Source organism: Dendrobates tinctorius, unplaced genomic scaffold (genome assembly GCF_039654945.1).
Source record: "Dendrobates tinctorius isolate UK_male_01 unplaced genomic scaffold, ASM3965494v1 ptg000032l, whole genome shotgun sequence".
NCBI classification, from domain to species: Eukaryota; Metazoa; Chordata; class Amphibia; order Anura; family Dendrobatidae; genus Dendrobates; species Dendrobates tinctorius.
Window position 1 is genome coordinate 16,445,797 of NW_027361700.1, and position 17,414 is coordinate 16,463,210.

The 17,414-nt window shown below is 41.3% G+C and overlaps 1 protein-coding gene across 15 annotated transcripts in view; it reads right to left on the reverse strand.

Moving 5' to 3' along the window:
• The window catches only part of SRCIN1 (SRC kinase signaling inhibitor 1), a 673,416-nt gene that overhangs the window by 41,312 nt on the left and 614,690 nt on the right, over positions 1-17,414 (reverse strand). For 13 of the 15 annotated variants that reach the window (XM_073572493.1, XM_073572500.1, XM_073572491.1 and 10 more), the window contains 5 exons: positions 11,471-11,505; positions 11,272-11,358; positions 9,366-9,538; positions 2,148-2,323; positions 1,872-2,002 (listed from right to left, as the gene is read on the reverse strand). In XM_073572493.1, the coding sequence (XP_073428594.1) occupies positions 1,872-2,002; positions 2,148-2,323; positions 9,366-9,538; positions 11,272-11,358; positions 11,471-11,505 (602 nt within the window). The remainder of the gene's footprint in view (positions 1-1,871; positions 2,003-2,147; positions 2,324-9,365; positions 9,539-11,271; positions 11,359-11,470; positions 11,506-17,414) is intronic. The other 2 variants (XM_073572495.1, XM_073572494.1) reach the window with 1 other exon arrangement.

Sequence of the window (17,414 nt, forward strand, 5' to 3'; positions counted from 1 at the left end):
TGCTTGTCTTTTGTTCCTGTGCCTCTCTCTTCCTGAGATATTTCCCTATTCCTGGCGTATAAAGCTAGTCTTTTTAGTCAAATGGGCGTGATCCCACATTTTTCCTATGAAAGTTTTTATTAGGACCATGCCTAGTTGGACAAAAAGAAGGAAGAAATGGCCATATCTCAAAATTGGAGAAGTGCTGGATCAAAAGAAAAATAATACCAGATTCAGGATAACAGCAGCATTTACTCCAAGTAAAAAAAAACATATTTAGGGCAAAAGACAGATCATCTTTAAGATATGATACCATGCCAGCAATGTACAATAAGGTCATAACATTAATGCAGTGCAAGTATGCATCGCCACATTTCTAGTGAATAGGGTTTACATGTTATTGAAATGTCAAAAATGTGTTATGATTATTTGTCCTTGCCAAGGATAAATGCATATATTAGACAAGGTTTTACTGACATCCTTCAATTGAACCTAATTTACTTTGTAGGAAATAGCAGAAATATCAATTTTCGATTTATATATGAGATTGTTCTGACAATATACTTAAGGATTATTGGAAATTTTTTACATTATTGTAAAGGTCTACTGAGATCTGTCAGCAGACTCCAAGTAGCTACAGTTGTTTTATTCTTCTTCTACACCTGATGGGATACTGGATATCATTATTCTATTACACTACAGGTAGATACAGTGCAAGGGCAGGTACTGACAGAAGAGGGCCCTGTGCAAGAACAATATATGGGATCTATGTAGTCCAGTAGGTCTTCATAATGCACAATCACACCTGCTGTGGAGGTGGTAGTGAGCCCCCTTATCTCGTGGGCCCCTGTATGGCTGCACAGACCGCACCAATGATATGTCTGCCCCTGATACAATATCTACAGTACACAGGCAAGTGAAGCCAATGGCCATTCTATTACACATTAAAGGGAATCTGTCACCCTTTTTTTGGCTTTGCAGCTGCTGGCATAGACATCGGGGGCTTATCTAAAGCATTCTGTAATGCTGTAGATAAGCCCCCGATGTAACCTGAAAGAGAAGAAAAACACGTTATATTATACTCACCGAGGTGGGCGGTCCGATGGGTGTCGCCGTCCCGTCCGGCGCCTCCCTTCTTCATGCGAAGACGTCCTCTTCTCCCATCCTGTAATGGCTCCGGCGCAGGCGCACTGCTCTGCCCTGTTGAGGGCACAGCAGAGTCCTGCAGTGCGCAGGCGTCGGGAGAGGTATGGCGCCTGCGTATTGCAGAATTCTGCTCTGCCCTCAACAGGGCAGAGCAATGCGCCTGTGCCGGAGCCATTTCAGGACGGGAGAAGAGGATGGCATCGCATGAAGGGAGGCGCCGGACCGGACCGCAACACCCATCGGACCAGACCGCCCACTTCGGTGAGTATAATATAACGTGTTTTTCTTATCTTTCAGGTTACATCGTGGGCTTATCTACAGCATTACAGAATGCCCCCGATGTCTATGCCGGCAGCTAATAGGGGATAAAAAGGGTGACAGATTCCCTTTAAGGCTATGATCACATCAATTTTTTTGAGGATTTTCTTTCAGTAGATCCACTCCAAAATCTTCCTCCCTAGAGAACTCTTCCTATTCATTTCTCTGGGAAATCTAATTAACTATTCATATGCAGAATTTTTTTAGGTGTTGTATTTTTTTTGCAAGAGAATATGATTATTCAAATTAGGTACTGTTAAAATAAAGGGTTGTGAAAAAACTGCTTCATGAACAGAAAACTGCAGTTCTTGAAAGCTTCTCGGCATGTAACCCTCTCGGCATGTAACCCTCATTGTTGTTGAATGGTGTGAATATGGCCTAATTTTTGTTTTCCGTCTTATGTCCAGAATTTTTACCCTTCTCCTTACCTTTCAGCTCTGTTAGTGTCTCTCCAAGCTGTTTGAGCACAACAGCCTTCTCCTCCAGTTCCTGCACGGATATCAGACGGTGGTTGTGTGCTAAATCTTTCTTAATCTTGTCCACCGATTTCTCTAAATCACTGTAGCGAGAAAAGTCAATAATAATCACAGTAAAGACATAAAAATAAATCGTACATACATTACACAATGAGACCCCCAGGCCTCAATGTGTCCATGTTGCTGTGACTATATAATTCTGCCAAAGGACTAGTCACAAATACTCACTTGAGCTGTTGGGTGATGAGCTCCTCCTCATTCAGATACTTCAGCCTCTCTTCCTCCACCATGGCTCTCTGCCGCTGTAAGGGGTCTTCATGTTTCCGCACGGTGTCAGTCACTCTCACACTGATCTCAGTCTCTGTGCGTTTCAACATGCTCCGCACCGTCTCCTGGTTCTGCAGCTAAAGTACATAGAGAAAAAGAGCCATGGTACACATAGTTAAATATGTTCTGCACTAAGTAAGGTATACATTTTAATTTCTTTGCATTTTATATATTGGTTCAAATTTATTATCGTATTTGCGCCTTTTGTATCTAGATTTTATTTTGCTAGTGTTTCATTAATACCATTTTTAGTATTTGTTAAATGTGTTGTTTTTTATTCATGTGTTTTAGTATGGCCAGACTTTGGGGTATTGAGACGTTTTGGAATGACTCATCAATTGCAACTTTTTAAAAAGTCGCAACATTTTTGCATAAATGTACATTAATCACGAGTGATTATATGTACGCTTGAAAGTTTTAGACAATTTTTTTTTAACATTTTAGCAGAACCAGTGACTTTTTTGCCTTGTAAAGTCACAAACACAAATATAAGGAACATTTAAGTGACTTAACCCGCAAATGCTGAATCAGGCCCATAGTTTAATTTTGATGGCCCTGCCCTTCGAAGATGGGAACACACATGGTCACACATGCATATAAATAGGATGAGTGGTATCCAATTTTTAATCGGATAGCACTCAGACCAATGTTATTTAATGAGGCAGTGCAGATGACCGTTTATTTTCACTGATAGTGTGAAAAAAATCACAGCATACTGCGACTTCATTCTGAAATCAGAAAGCACTCACGCATTCAAGTTTATGGGTGCGTGGAAAACATCGGACTACACTCTGATGACATCAGAGTGCAGTCAGATTTCCGCAGACTCGCAGAATGAAGAACATGGAGAAATTTTATTCTTCAGATTCTACTCATCTAAGAGAATTGGGTCTATGCTCAAACAGAGCAAACTCTGATCAGAGTTTGATCGGAGTGTCATTAGCATAATTAACCTGATTCTCTTGGAAGAAAGCATCTACGGTCATGTGACACTGGCCTAATGGTTCTTTCACATGTCCTGATATTTCCGTACTGGAAAAAACAGTATTGGAGATATCAGTGTCCGTATGTGTAATACTTGTGGCGTACGTGTAGCACATGTGTGGCATCAGTATCACATGTACCAGCGCCTGGGAAGCAGCGGTACTGTTAGCGCTGTTCCCTGATGCCGGGTGCTGAAGACAGCTCTCATCCATCACCCCTGCTTAAGCTGCGATCAGCGCTAGCAGAGGAGAATGTAGAGTTTTGTATTCAACCGATAACAGCTAGAGCAGGTGGCAGCTAATGAGAGTATTCATCAGCCCCAGCCTGTGCAATAAATAAATTATAATAAAAATGACATGGGGTTCCCCTGTACTTTTGATAACCAGCCAGCCAAAACTGACAGCTGCAGGCTGCAACCCTGCGCTGTCTGCTTCAGCAAGGCTGGTTATCAAGTATAGAGGGAACCCTATGCTGTATTTTTTAATTATTTATTTAAATAATTTTTAAAAACCAGACGGTGATCTGCGGTGAGCTCACTGACTTTTTGTCACTGTGCTGAAGTTACCACAGTTCAGCCCAGCTGGGAATGCAGCCTCAGTGACCAGGCGTAACCTTGATGAGGTTACTGCTGCTCACTGATGTTGCACTCACAGCAGCTCTTTCATCAGTGGTTGTCAGCCTGTATGGTTGTATCTTGGCACTGTCTAGGTTGAAAACTATTTATCCCCAGACATGGATTACAGCGTGGAACAGAACGAAAGGGAGGTGAAAGATATGGTTGTTTATTATTTTTGTTTTATAACATGAGACAAGGGCTTCAAAAGAATGGGCAATAGGTGAGTATAACTGTGTTTGTTATTTTTAATTAAAAAAAAAAGGATAAATATGTTTTGTTATTATTTCAAATAAAAGACTTTTTCTGGCTGTGTGTTTATTTACTATACAACTATAGGATTTGTAATGGATAGGCATCTTATAGACATTTTTCCATTACTATCTTGAAAACTTATAGAAAACTTACTAGTGATCCTACTGAGAAGTTTCTTGTTGAACTGAAAGTGCTTGTTGATAAGGGTTTTAATGAAGGTTTTTTGATGAAAAGTGAGTATGATTTTATTTATACTAGATATCCAAGAATAGCCATGTTCTATTATTTACCGAAAATCCATAAAGATTTAGTAAAACCACCAGGCCGTCCAATTAATTCCGGGATACAATGCCTTACAGTCAATCTATCCAAGTACATTGATTGCCACCTACAAAAAACGGTTCGTATGCTACCAGCCTATTTGAAGGATACTTCTCATATATTAAAAATTTTGGAGGGTGTAGATTGGAAAAATCATTTTATCTTAGGCACCCTTGATATTGCCTCCCTCTACACTGTTATACAAAATGATAAGGGATGCAACTCAGCTGAATACGTTTTAACCAAACAGAATCTATTACCAGAAGGTCAAATTGAGTTTTTAAAAAATTGTATGTTTTTTATACTCACAACTATTTTAAATATCAGTCGCACTACTACTCCCAGCAATGGGGTACTGCCATGGGTACCAGGTTCGCGCCCAGCTATGCTAACCTCTATGTGGTTCATAGCTATATAAAATCAATAACAGCGGATAAGGGCACAGCAGGCCATGTTGCCAATGCTACACTCAAAAATTCTCATAATTTAATGGCAATACCATATACCGAAAGGTGTAATAGAAGCCTGGCAGCTGACTCTATAGAATATCGATGATACATAAATAAATAGCCTGGCTGATAAGCAGCGAATCCAGCAAAAATCAACGTTAATTCATATAAACATTATATAACATTACCTGGACGCTGTAGCAATTGGCAGACAGAGGGTCCCTGTGTCCGCCCCAACGCGCGTTTCGGAACACGTTCTAATGTGCATTTGATAAGCACATTAGATTTCCCCACATAATACATGTACCGGTGTTCACTACCCTTTCTATTTATTTTTTAACCTCTATGTGGGCAAATGGGAAGAGGAGACCATCTACCCCACTGCAGAGCTGCGTGCGGGCCTGGTACTCTGGCAACGATATATTGATGATGTAATTTTTATCTGGTCGGGGGGCCAGAAGGAGCTTGAACTATTTTTAATTGATTTAAATAAAAATGACTATTTTTTAAACTTTTCTTCCATTACCAGCTCCAGCTCAGTCAATTTTTTAAGACCTGACCATTTTTATTGAAAATAATAAAATCCAAACACGGACTTTTAGAAAAACTACAGACTCCAACAGTTTTATCCCCATTGACAGATGTCACCTTCCAAGTTGGCTATTAAATGTACCGAAGAGCCAATTTACGAGGATTCGTCGCAATTGTTCAAAAGTACAGGACTTTGATCTGGAAGCGGTTACTCTTAAAAAACAATTTTTACAAAAAGGGTGTAATGATGCTTTATTGGAGGAAGCTATATGCTCTGTGAGGGATAAAACAGCGAGTAGCCTTTTAAGGACTGATTCCCTCGATCCAGGTAGCAATACTGGCAAACCCCCGCAGAAAATGGAGGATGATTTTATCCCTATCATTTCAGAGTATAATTCCAATTCCCACATTTTATTTAAATAGTGAGAAAACATTGGAATCTTTTGAGAGAAGATAAAACTCTGGGATCAATCATTCCACAGGGTCCAAGATTCGTGTACAGGAAGGCATGGAACCTTAAGAGCATTATAGCTCCAAGCGTGCCCTCAAGTAATATAAAAAAATCCACTTTGCCTTTTTTGGATAGTTTGACAGTTTTTTTTCCTTGTAGAAGTTGTTGTATTTGCCGTCAAACAAAAACCGGTAAACAATCAACCTTTATAAAAGATAACAAGGAATATACAATTGCTGACTATATCACCTGTGCTACAGAGAGTGTCATTTATATGATAAAATGCCCTTGTGATAAAATATATACAGAGCGCACTAAACGCCCATTAAAAATAAGAATAAACGAACATATCTGGAACATAAAGAAGAAATTTAAGGGCCATCCTCTGTCAAGCCACTTTGCTAACTATCATGAAGGCTCGTTGTCTAATATGACAGTTATGGGGATAGAACTCGTTCATAAAAAAGCTCGCAAAGGAGACCATATAAAATTAATGTCTCATGCTGAGTCACGCTGGATTTTTACACTTGACACGCTTATTCCTAAAGGACTCAATAGCGAAATTGAATTATTTGGCTTCCAGTGATGATCGTTACTCCAAGTTAAGTGATCCACTTTCATTGAGTTTGCGCATATATAATACAGAGATCGCTAGTAGGACCACATCCCTGAGAAAGGAGACAGGCGTCTCTGAAACGCGTTGGATAACTTTTTGGTCCTCATTGCGATCTCTAGTGGCTGCAGCCCAGCACATCACGTGTTCCGGACGTCACACAGGTCCTGTGCTGACGAGCACAGTGTGACGATCGGGCACCCAGCCTAGCACGCGGGCGCGAGTGTGTTTTTTCTACCCAGCCTGCAATTAGAGCGATTGCCGCCACCGGCAGGGGCAGCATCGCTAATACTACTGCGGCTCTCAATCAAGTATTATCGGCAACCCACCAGCGGAGTATCATTGTTTACAGAAGGACCTTTAGATCTATGAACGCTGAATCAGTGCTCACTTGCCAGACTGAGCCCGTCCTCCTCATCTGTGACTGTTAACCCCTACCGCATCTTCAGGTAACTTTGGTTCTATGAACTGCAAGTGTTAGCAAGCATCCTAAGGGTTATATGATCAATTTAATATCACTTTTTCACTCTTTGCCCGTTTCTGGTATTTTTACCTATGCTTGATTGTGCCTTGCATTTTGAGCATATTGATCGGTGATCCATCCTGAGGAAGTTATCAGATACCAGTGACTCTAAAGGTACTGTCACACTTAGCGATGCACCAGCGATATGACGCGGTCAGGATCGCTGGTGCATTGCTAATTGATCGCTAGTGAGCTGCCACACAGGCAGATCTCACCAGCAACATCGCTGGGGACGGGGGTCGCTACTTACCTGTCACACTAGGCGATCCTGACGTCCTCCCGCCCGGCTCCACACTCGTCTCTCCACAGGAAGCGCCGCAGGAAGCTGACGACGAGAAATGGTCCAGCACGTTCTCGCGCGATCAGCGATAACCAGCGGGGGAGCGGGTCAGAGGTAAGTATCACACACAGCAATGTCGCTAGCAATATCGCTATAACGTCACAAGTTATAGCGATATTGCTAGCGATATCGCTTAGTGTGACAGGCCCTTAAGCGCAGCAGTAATTCTTTTATCTATATAGATTTTTCCATTACTAACCCGTGGGCTTAACATCACCAGACTATACAAAGGTGACATAAACAACACAAATATGAACCCCACTTGCCATCGCCACTGCGCAAGTGGGAAGAGTCAAGTAAAGCACTAGAAAGCTAATAGATGTGCCTCTTCTGGGTGGCTGTGGGCTGCTATTTTTAGGTTGGGGGAGGCCATATTAATTTCCGGTTACCAGCCTGAGAATACCGGCTCCCAGCTGTCTGCTTTAGCTTGGCAGGTTGTCAAAAATTGGGGGGATCCCACTCCATTTTTTAAAATTATTTATTTAAATAATTAAGAAATACTGTGTGGGGATCCCTCTATTCTTGATAACCAACCTTGCTAAAGCTGACAGCTGAGGGTTGCAACCTGCATCTGTCAGGTTTGCCTGGCTGGTTATCAAAAATACAGGGGAACTCAACGTCATTTTTTTAAAATGTATTTATTTATAGCACCAGTGCCTGCTCTCACTGTTATTATTGGCAGCAGGCATAGGCTGAAGGGAGTAGTAGTCCCACTAGCCATCGAATGCTCTAACAAATATCAGCTGAATACAACTCTTAACATTGTTCCCTGCTATGATGAAAGCGGTCTTCAGCACCCAGAGCCGGGGAACAGCGCAAACAGTGCCGCAAATTCCCAGGCGACGATACGTGTCACACTGATGACACATGGATGTCATCCGTGTGTCATCAGTGTGCAAGTGTTCAGGATGTTTTGCGGCCCATGCTACTGTTAAAAAACAGGACACATGGCCTATGGAAACACACTGATAAGCACAGACTCACTTGAATGGGTCTACGTGTGTAAGTGTCTCTGGTACGTGTGAAAACTGTCTCCATAGGCACTGGAGACACTGACATGTGAAAAAGGCCTAATGCTATGTGCCCACAATAAATTTCTGGTGACTTTTTAATGCTGCATATTTTCACTGCATCAAAAACGCAGTGTTTTACAGTTAGAGCAAAGTGGATGCAATTTATAGAAATTTCATATCCACTGTGCTTCTTTTTTGCTCAGCGTAAATTGACCTGCGGTGCGTGTAACATGATTTGTAACAAATCAGCAACATGTCAGTTTCTCTTGCAGGTATGCTGAGTTGCAGATGTGGATTTTCCTATAGACTTGCATCAAATGCAGAAAATCTGCAGGTAAAAAACGAACAAACAATTTTGTGAGTTACTGAAGTGGAAGCGCGGCAGGCCATGCGACTATTATGGGGCCCCGAGGGGTGAGGGGGCCCACCGGAGTTGAAGTGCAACGGCACTGTGCTGTGCCATGTGCGTTTAATTAAATGTGCATGCCGCCGTCACTCTGTACCTGGCTCCTAACTCCTCCTTTCTAGTCCTGCATTGCTGCTCTCGGTTGAACTCTCTGGCTGGATTTTCATAAGGACCCCACGCCTCCTGGTTGATGTAGCTTTCCAGCCAGAAAGAGCAGTGTAGAGTCGGTGAGCTGGGCCCGGCGATGAATTTTTTTTTTTTTTTTGGTGGGGAGCCCATTCAGACTCTTGCTATTGGGCCCCATGATTTCTATGTACGCCCCTGCTCATGACTAAAGTTGTTAAAGCTAAATACCAGGAAGCAGCTTTGTTTAAAACATACCCCAAAAAGCGCGGTTAAAAAAGCAATAAAAATGCATGTAAAAAACGCAGTTAAAAATTGCAAGTAATCTAATTTACCTAATAGATGCAGGCATTCTGCAATATCAAAAACTCATTGTGAGAACTTAACCTAAAAGTGACAACTTGCAGGGGAAACATTGCATCAATGAAAGTGATACATGGACGGACCAAGGTGCTGAGAGTTGTAGACGGCCATAGTACTACCGAATTAATAAGTACCTGAAGTTTCTTCAGTTGCTGCAGTTGGTTCCTTAGTTCGCTGGCATTATGTTGCAGGTCATGAAGATGAAGCTGCATGTGCAGGCGACTGATTGCCTTACTCTGGTCAGCGGGGGTGGAAGTGGACCCTGGAGTAGGAGTGGACATTGGGGTGCTAGAATTTTGAGGTCCAGCTAAAACAGAATACAAAAAAGAATTTACTAAACTTCAAACAGACCAACATCTATGTTCCACTGCAGCAGAATGTTCTATTTTCCATGGTCTGTGTGATGGATGGAGGTTGTAAATCATTAAGGTATTTCCCCTGTAATTCAGGTACAATATGACTAGGTGCAATTTTCTGCTGTTTGTACCATAACTAAGGCATATTGCTTCAGTGTACACTTCTCCCATTTACCACCAGAGGTCAGTCATGCCCAGATGTGTATGCACCTAATACACTGAGGGGGGGGATATGTCAGTAAGGGAGTTCATACGCCAGTATTGAACCTACACTGGCACAATGTATGACAAGTTTTAAGATGTAAACATCTCAATAAATTTGTCACATCTCTGGGCTGACTGTGCACAAGAAAATATAAATGTGTGCCAGCCACGAGCTTTACGCTACAATGTACTTTTCTTGCCATGTATTAATAAGCTCCTCTCACTTTTTTAGAAAGGAGTGGCGAAAAAAACCACTTCCAAATGATTGCGCAAATATGGCATGTGCCATAATTTGGAAGGTTTGTTTTCTTTATACCAGAAAACTAGCATAAAGAAAAAGAACCTCCAGAGTAGACTTTATGATGAGAATATATTAAGATTTTTGCACCAGTATTTTTTTGCAATCAAAAAGTCGCAAATTTTGGCACAGGCCGCATTTGTGGAACAAACTGTGACTTTGTGCTAATTAGGCCACTATGTGGGTGTCAGAGTGGGCATGGTAAGCTATGTAAACAAGAATGAATTGTGAATTATGACTTTTTAAAAAGTCGCAAAAAAGGCTGCCATTCGACTCCAGTAAGGTAGATGCAGTAAAAAGTGGAGAAATAGTTTTAGACGGAAGACTCAGATTTAAATTTCTTCAACATTGTTCGACACTTTGATAAATTTTGAGCAAAAAAAAGGACAAGACCGCCACCAGGAAAAGTGATTTAAGAAAGCCTTGATAATAATTCCCTGTTACATTTTGAAGCCCATAGCATGTGTTCTCCTCATGTCTACTCCGCGGGTTGTGAACAACTCATACACGTGGAGGTAACTATTCTAGGTGTAAGGCCGGGGGTCACACTTGCAAGAAACTCGGACGAGTCATGCGTCTCAATACCCGGCACTGCCGCCTGGCCCTCAGGACCAGAGTGTGCGGCTGCATGTATTTCTATGCTGCTGTGCGCTACGGTCCCAAGTGCTGGCGACAGTGCCGGGTATTGAGACGTGAGACTCGTGTAAGTTTCTCGCAAGTGTGACCCCCGGCCTAATAATCAAATCTGTCCCCTAGTGGCGACAATGGGAAGCCAAAATGTATGTGTGGGGGGAAAAAAACAGTGCCCTGTAATAAAAGGTCCCAAACTGGTAGTCCTATTAAAGGGTAACCAAACGTTGAAATAGTTTTTGAGATGTTGTAGCCCCTGTTTAGTAGTGTTAATCAGCGGTGGTCCTGAACCACCTCCCCTACTGACTGCTCAAACCGAGGGGCAGAAGCGATCAGCTGATTCTCAGAGCGTGGGCTGAACAGTTTCCGCACCCATAGACTTCATGCTGAGTCCGATCATCACTTTACTCAGGATCTGAGGACAACCTGCTTCATGAGCAATCGGGGGAAACAAAAACACCTCTAAGCGGGGGCTATAACATATATAAAAAAAAATATTGAAACATTTAGACACCCTTTAAGTATACTAGGAGAAAGATCCAAATTATTTACTTAAAGCTTTCTCTGCTTTTTTTCTTGGATGTCTGGCCGTCACTGACTGTTTGTATTGCTTCATTTCTGGCGCATTGCTAATAAGAGCTGTGAAAAAAAAATCTAGAAAATTAGCATGTAGGCTTTTAGGACATGAGTGGAGTCGTAATTCTTCTTTACATTACAAAGGACCTACTGTACTGATGCCTCCATTACTCACTTGTTGATCCACAGCTGGTTGACTCACTCTTCTCACTAGAAACAGATATGAGAAATGGTCAAAATGGAAGAGAAAAAAACGCATATAATCCATAATGCGGCGTTAGGCTGGAGTCACACTGCCGAATTTCTCAAGCGATAATCGCATCGCATAGCACAGACTGGCCGGCACCTCTCCTGACCTGAGAATGACAGCGTGATGGATTACTATGCAGCTGTCAAGCTCAGCTCAGGAGAGCAGGCAGCCAGTGCGAGGTTTACGATGCGATTCTCGGACGAAAAATACGCCAGTGTGTCTATGCCCTTAAAGTGGCTTTATGATGATCCTGTCACTAGTCCCCAGATTTATAAAATTTATTTTTGAAAGTTTTTCCGCCTGATACTAAACATGAGTTCAGCTCTAGGTGGATTCATAAAATGCTCATCCTAGTATCAGGATAAGGCCACGTTCACACGTTCAGTATTTGGTCAGTATTTCACATCAGTATCTGTAAGACAAAACCAGGAGTGGGTGAGAAATACAGAAGTGGTGACGTGTTTCTATTACACTTTTCCTCCGATTGTTCTCCTCCTGGTTTTGGCTTACACATACTGAGGTAAAATACTGACCAAATACTGAACATGGCCTTATACAGATGTTCTGGCATGGATTTGCAAAGCAAAAATGCCAGCCCCATCAGGTCTTAGAGAGCTATACAATAATGTATGCCGTTTTTGTGATACCTGGTGATGGATCTGTGGTCTTAGGCCTCATACTCACTGGCGATAAAATCGGACGATTGCAATCCGATTTTAAATCGGATTGCACTCTGACCAATGTTAGTGAATGGGTGACATCTCACTTGCGATTTTTTTCTCAGCCAAAATCGGTCTGAGAAAAAAATCGCAGCATGCTGCGATTTGCTGCGATTTTCCCCGATAGAAGTCAATGGGTGCGATTAAAAAAACGGACCAAAAACGGACCATCTGTTTTCCATCCATTTTTAACGGATAGATCACCATTCTGTGGTATAGAACACTGTAAATGGTCCTGTAAAGGACTGTAGAAAAAGAGTGGCTGGGAAAAAAAAACGGATGAAAAACGGATGGAAAAATAAAAAATCGCATAGAAATCGCATGACACTGGCATAACACTCCACCTTTTTTTCCAGTCCAGAAATCGGACCGTTTTTTTAATTGCCAATGGGTATGAGGCCTTAGATCCATAATTCAGTTCACCTCGCTGATTGATCTTTTCAGTCAGGGCTCGTGTAGACAACAGTAGATTCACTCACTCAGGCCAATCATGCAAATGATACTCTGATCATAGGAATAGTGCGATCCGATTCTCTAGGATGAGAGAATCAGAGCACACTGAGAGGAGAAAATGGAGAACACAATTTCTTCATCTTCTCCATTGTGTCACTGCACAGAAATAGAACTGAACTGAGATGCCATCAGAATGCAGTCTGATGTTTCCCATGCACAGCCAAGTGCGATCCGATTATCAGATGAAACTTGAGTATGAAGCAATTTTTTTCCTTGACAGTCCCTGATGTGTGCCCAACACGAAAAAATAACATCAGTGATCCGATGTTTTGTCAGATCGCACTCAGATCGATAATCGGAAGTCAGCATCTCCTCTTAAATACATTGTTCACTCAGAATCACCTCCTTCTTTGTGGCAGTTTTTCTGACAATTACAGGTTTTGTTCAGGACTATTTGACAGCCGGCCATCCCCCACCAATCAGCTGATATCTGGTGCCGCATTCAACGGAAGTACACAGCGTATGGAGCTGGGAAACAATAGAGATGTACACTGGTTCTTGGGTTTTGTAGCTCAGCTCCCATTGAAGTGAATCTCAGTCTTAGGCCGGGGTCAGACTTGCAAGACACTCCCACGAGTTTCGCGTCTCAATACTAGGCACTGCCGCCGGCACTCGGACCGGAGCGATCAGCTGCATAGAAATACATGCAGCCGAGTGCCGGCGGCAGTACCGGGTATTGAGACGCGAGACTCGTGCGAGTTTCTCGCAAGTGTGACCCCGGCCTTAGAAGAGAGTCACATGGCCATATAACTCGGAAAAGGCTCACAACACAATGCTTGGATTGGCCGTTGTCTCTCCCAAGCCAAGCATGATAGATGCATAGAAATACATGCCTTCAAGCTCCTGTCAGGAGAGTCCGACGTCCAGTCCTAGCATTGCGTTGTGATCCTCGTCCGAGTTATATGGCCAGCTGCCTTAGACAACACCTTTAAGATTCAGAAGATGAATTAGGCTTATCACCCAAGGATGCTACCAGTATTCTAACATTTGCACAAGCAGCACATGGAGGTGACCGATGGACAGGACATCAATGCTGCAGAACCGTCTGAAACCAAAGTGGCAGTCGACTCACAAATAAAGAAATTATTTCCTTATTTTATAGCGTTCCCTAACTTAGAATTAATTTAGTAAAACTGATTTAATCATCAAAGTGTTTGGTAATTTCTCAGGCAATGAAGCTTTTTATTGTCTTAGATAAATGCCCACATTTAGTATTTGGTGCATTTTTTCCACTTCTTTTTCATAATCAGAAAAACGCAGAGTATTACAGCTCCAGCAAAGTGGATGAGATTTATATAAATCTCATGTACACTGTGCTGTTTTTTATGCTACAGAAACTAACCTACGGTGCGATTTGTAATTCCTCAACGTGTCAAATTCTCTTGTGGTAAATATGTGTTATATTTGGAAATTCTCCATATAGACTTGAATGAGATGGTGAAAATTCATAGATTAAGGGATTATACTCATCTGTGAGAAAAACAGACGAGTGCAATCAAAAAAAAAAATCGGATTGCACTCTGACTAATGTTATTCTATGAGTCCCTGCTCATCTGCACCTTTTTTTTGTCAGCTCAGATCATACTGAGGAAAAATATCACATCATGCTGCGATTGCCCTCATATATCGGACAAGACTCGCCAATGCAAGTCAATGGGTGCGAGATAAAAATCGCACCGCACACGGACCATGCGTGTGCCGTCCAATTTTTATGCACCCATCTCCCAGAAAACCAGACATTTCATCAGCCGAGTACAGTAAATTCATTGTGTGACCCATTAGAATAGAAAAAATAGAAATATACTGCACCTAGAATAGACATAGAGATGTCAGTCACATATGTAATTAGTGCAGTATGTGTGTAGTCTAATGTTCATGGATATAGCTAATAATTAAATAACTTAAAGAACATAATGGCGTGGGGTCCCCAGAAATTTTAATAACCAGTAGAGGGAAAGCAGACAGCTGAGGGCAGATGTTTCCAGCCGGGGAAAGGGATAATACCCATGGAGCTTCCCAGGTGTTTAATATCAGGTCAAATCTGCATACTTAGCCTATACTGGTTTTTAACCCTTTCAGACCCTAAGCCTGTTTTCACCTTCATGACCAGGCCAAATTTCACAATTCTGACCAGTGTCATTTTATTAATAACTCTAGAATGCTTCAACGGATCCCACAGTTAGTTGTTTTTTTTTCTAAACATATTGTACTTCATTATACTGGTAAATTGTATTCGATATGACTTGCGTTTCTTTGTAGAAAAAACAAACAGAACTTCAGTGAAAATTTTGAACATTTTGCAATTTTCAACGGTTTAATTTTTATGCCCTTAAATCAGAGAGTTATGTCACACAAAATAGTTAATAAATAACATTAATAAGTAACATTTCCCACATGTCTACTTTACATCAGCACAATTTTTTTTCGTTAGGAAGTTAGAAGTGTTAAAATTGACCAGCGATTTCTCATTTTTTCAACAACATTTAAAAAAAACATTTTTTTTAGGGACCACATCACATTTGAAGTCACTTTGAGGGGTCTATATAACAGAAAATACCCAAAAGTGACACCATTCTAAAAACTGCACCCCTCAAGGTGCTCAAAACCACATTCAAGAAGTTGATTCAGGTGCTTCACAGGAATTTTTAGAATGTGTAAGGAAATAATGAACATTTAACTTTTTTTCACAAAAAGTTTACTTTAGACCAAAATGGTTTATTTTCACAAGGGTAATAGGAAAAAGTGAACCCCAAATTTCTCCTTAGCATGCCGATAACCCATATGAGGAGGAAAACCACTGATTGGGCGCATGGCAGGGTTCAGAAGGGAAGGAGTGCCATTTGACTTTTTGAATGAAAAATTTGCTGTAATAATTAGCAGATGCCATGTAGTGTTTGGAGAGCCCCTGATGTGCCTAAACAGTGGAAACCCCCCACAAGTGACATCATTTTGTAAACTAGACCCTTCAGGGAACTTATCTAGATTTGTACCTTGAACCCCAGGTGCTTCATAGAAGTTTATAACGTACAGTAATGGATATTGAGTGAAAATTGCAAACTGCCGTTGTAGTGACCAGTATATTGTGCCCACCTCATGCTTCTGGTGACATGCACCCATAAATTAGGCAGGCTCTCATTGCTACAGAAATGTCAAACATGTGGACGCTAAATGTGGTTTAGACACACTGTGGGGCTCAGAAGGAGAGCGGGGATTGTGAATTAGGGAGCGCAAAATTTGCTGAATTTATATTTGGGGGGATGAGGAGCTATTTTGCTTTTTCAGAGCCTATGTGCTACCAGCAACGTGGAAGCCCCTTATATTTCCAATGACAGGTGACGGACCTGAGTGGGGAGATTTCTTTGTGGATTGAGTTGAAGCTTTTATTGGGAACATTTTACATAATGTTTGGGATCACATTTATCCTGTGCTCTACCCTGAGCACTTACTTAGGGGTTTCCATCTAAAGCTCAGAGTGACTTAAGTCAGATTAAACCCCCCCCAAAGGTTCTATTCACTATAATGAGCCAGCAGAGTTACCTCTGTTCAGAAATGTACTTTTTTTTATCAGAAGTGGACAAAACTTTGGCGGATGGCATTTTATGCACGCCTAAAAAGACGGACACCACTGGATCACATGCCAGACGGCATCCACAGGTCCTATGGTGTCCACAGTGTCTCCAACTGTCTCATTATAAGGAATCTTCACAGATTTAAACCCCGGTGCAAGCACTCAGCATAGAGCGTAGGATAAATGTGCCCCGAGCCTTACTGCTTTGGGAGGAAAAATGAACAAATAAACAGCAGATGAAGAATTGGTTTTATTTAAATTTTATACCATTCCTTGTGCAGTATAAGTGATTAGACAACTTTATTCTTCGGGTCGGTGCGATTACAGTGATACCAGATTTATATGGGGTTTTTCTGTCTGGCTGCTGTCACACACTAAAAGACGCTTATTTTTGCAAATACTAGTTTTTGCATAGCCATATTTTGAGAGCTATAATTTTTCTATATTTCGGATGAGACATTCATGTGAAAACTTTTTTTTTGCAGAACGAGTTGATGTTTTATTGGTACCATTTTCAGGCACATGACATATTTTGGTCGCTTTCTATTCCGATTTTTGTGAGGCAGAATTAACAAAAACCAGCAATTCAGCGATTGTTTTCTTTTTTTTTTCTATGTCATTCCGCATGTGAAATTGATAAGGCAGCTTTATTCTTTAGGTCAGTACGATTACAGCGATAGATTTATACAGTTTTTTTATGTTTTGGTACTTTTGCACAATAAAAACTATGTTATAGAAAAAATAATTACCGGGGTTTATTATTTTTTGTCTTTTACAGGGGACATGGGCATTGGAGGATTATCTTCCCGTCGGATAGGTGAGAAATATCGTGGTTAATTTTTTTTTTTTTACAGGGGAATTGGGCTTCATTGGATTTGGCATAAAGGTGAGTATAAGGTAATTTCAAATAAAGGTGTCAGTGTCTTTATTTCAATTAAATGACTTTATTCTGGGTGTTTTTATTTACAATATGAATATGAGGTCAGTAATGCCTCTTAATTTTTAATTCCTGGGCTTGATGTTAGCTGGCAATACAAAGTTGACATCAATCCCAATACTCTCACTCCAC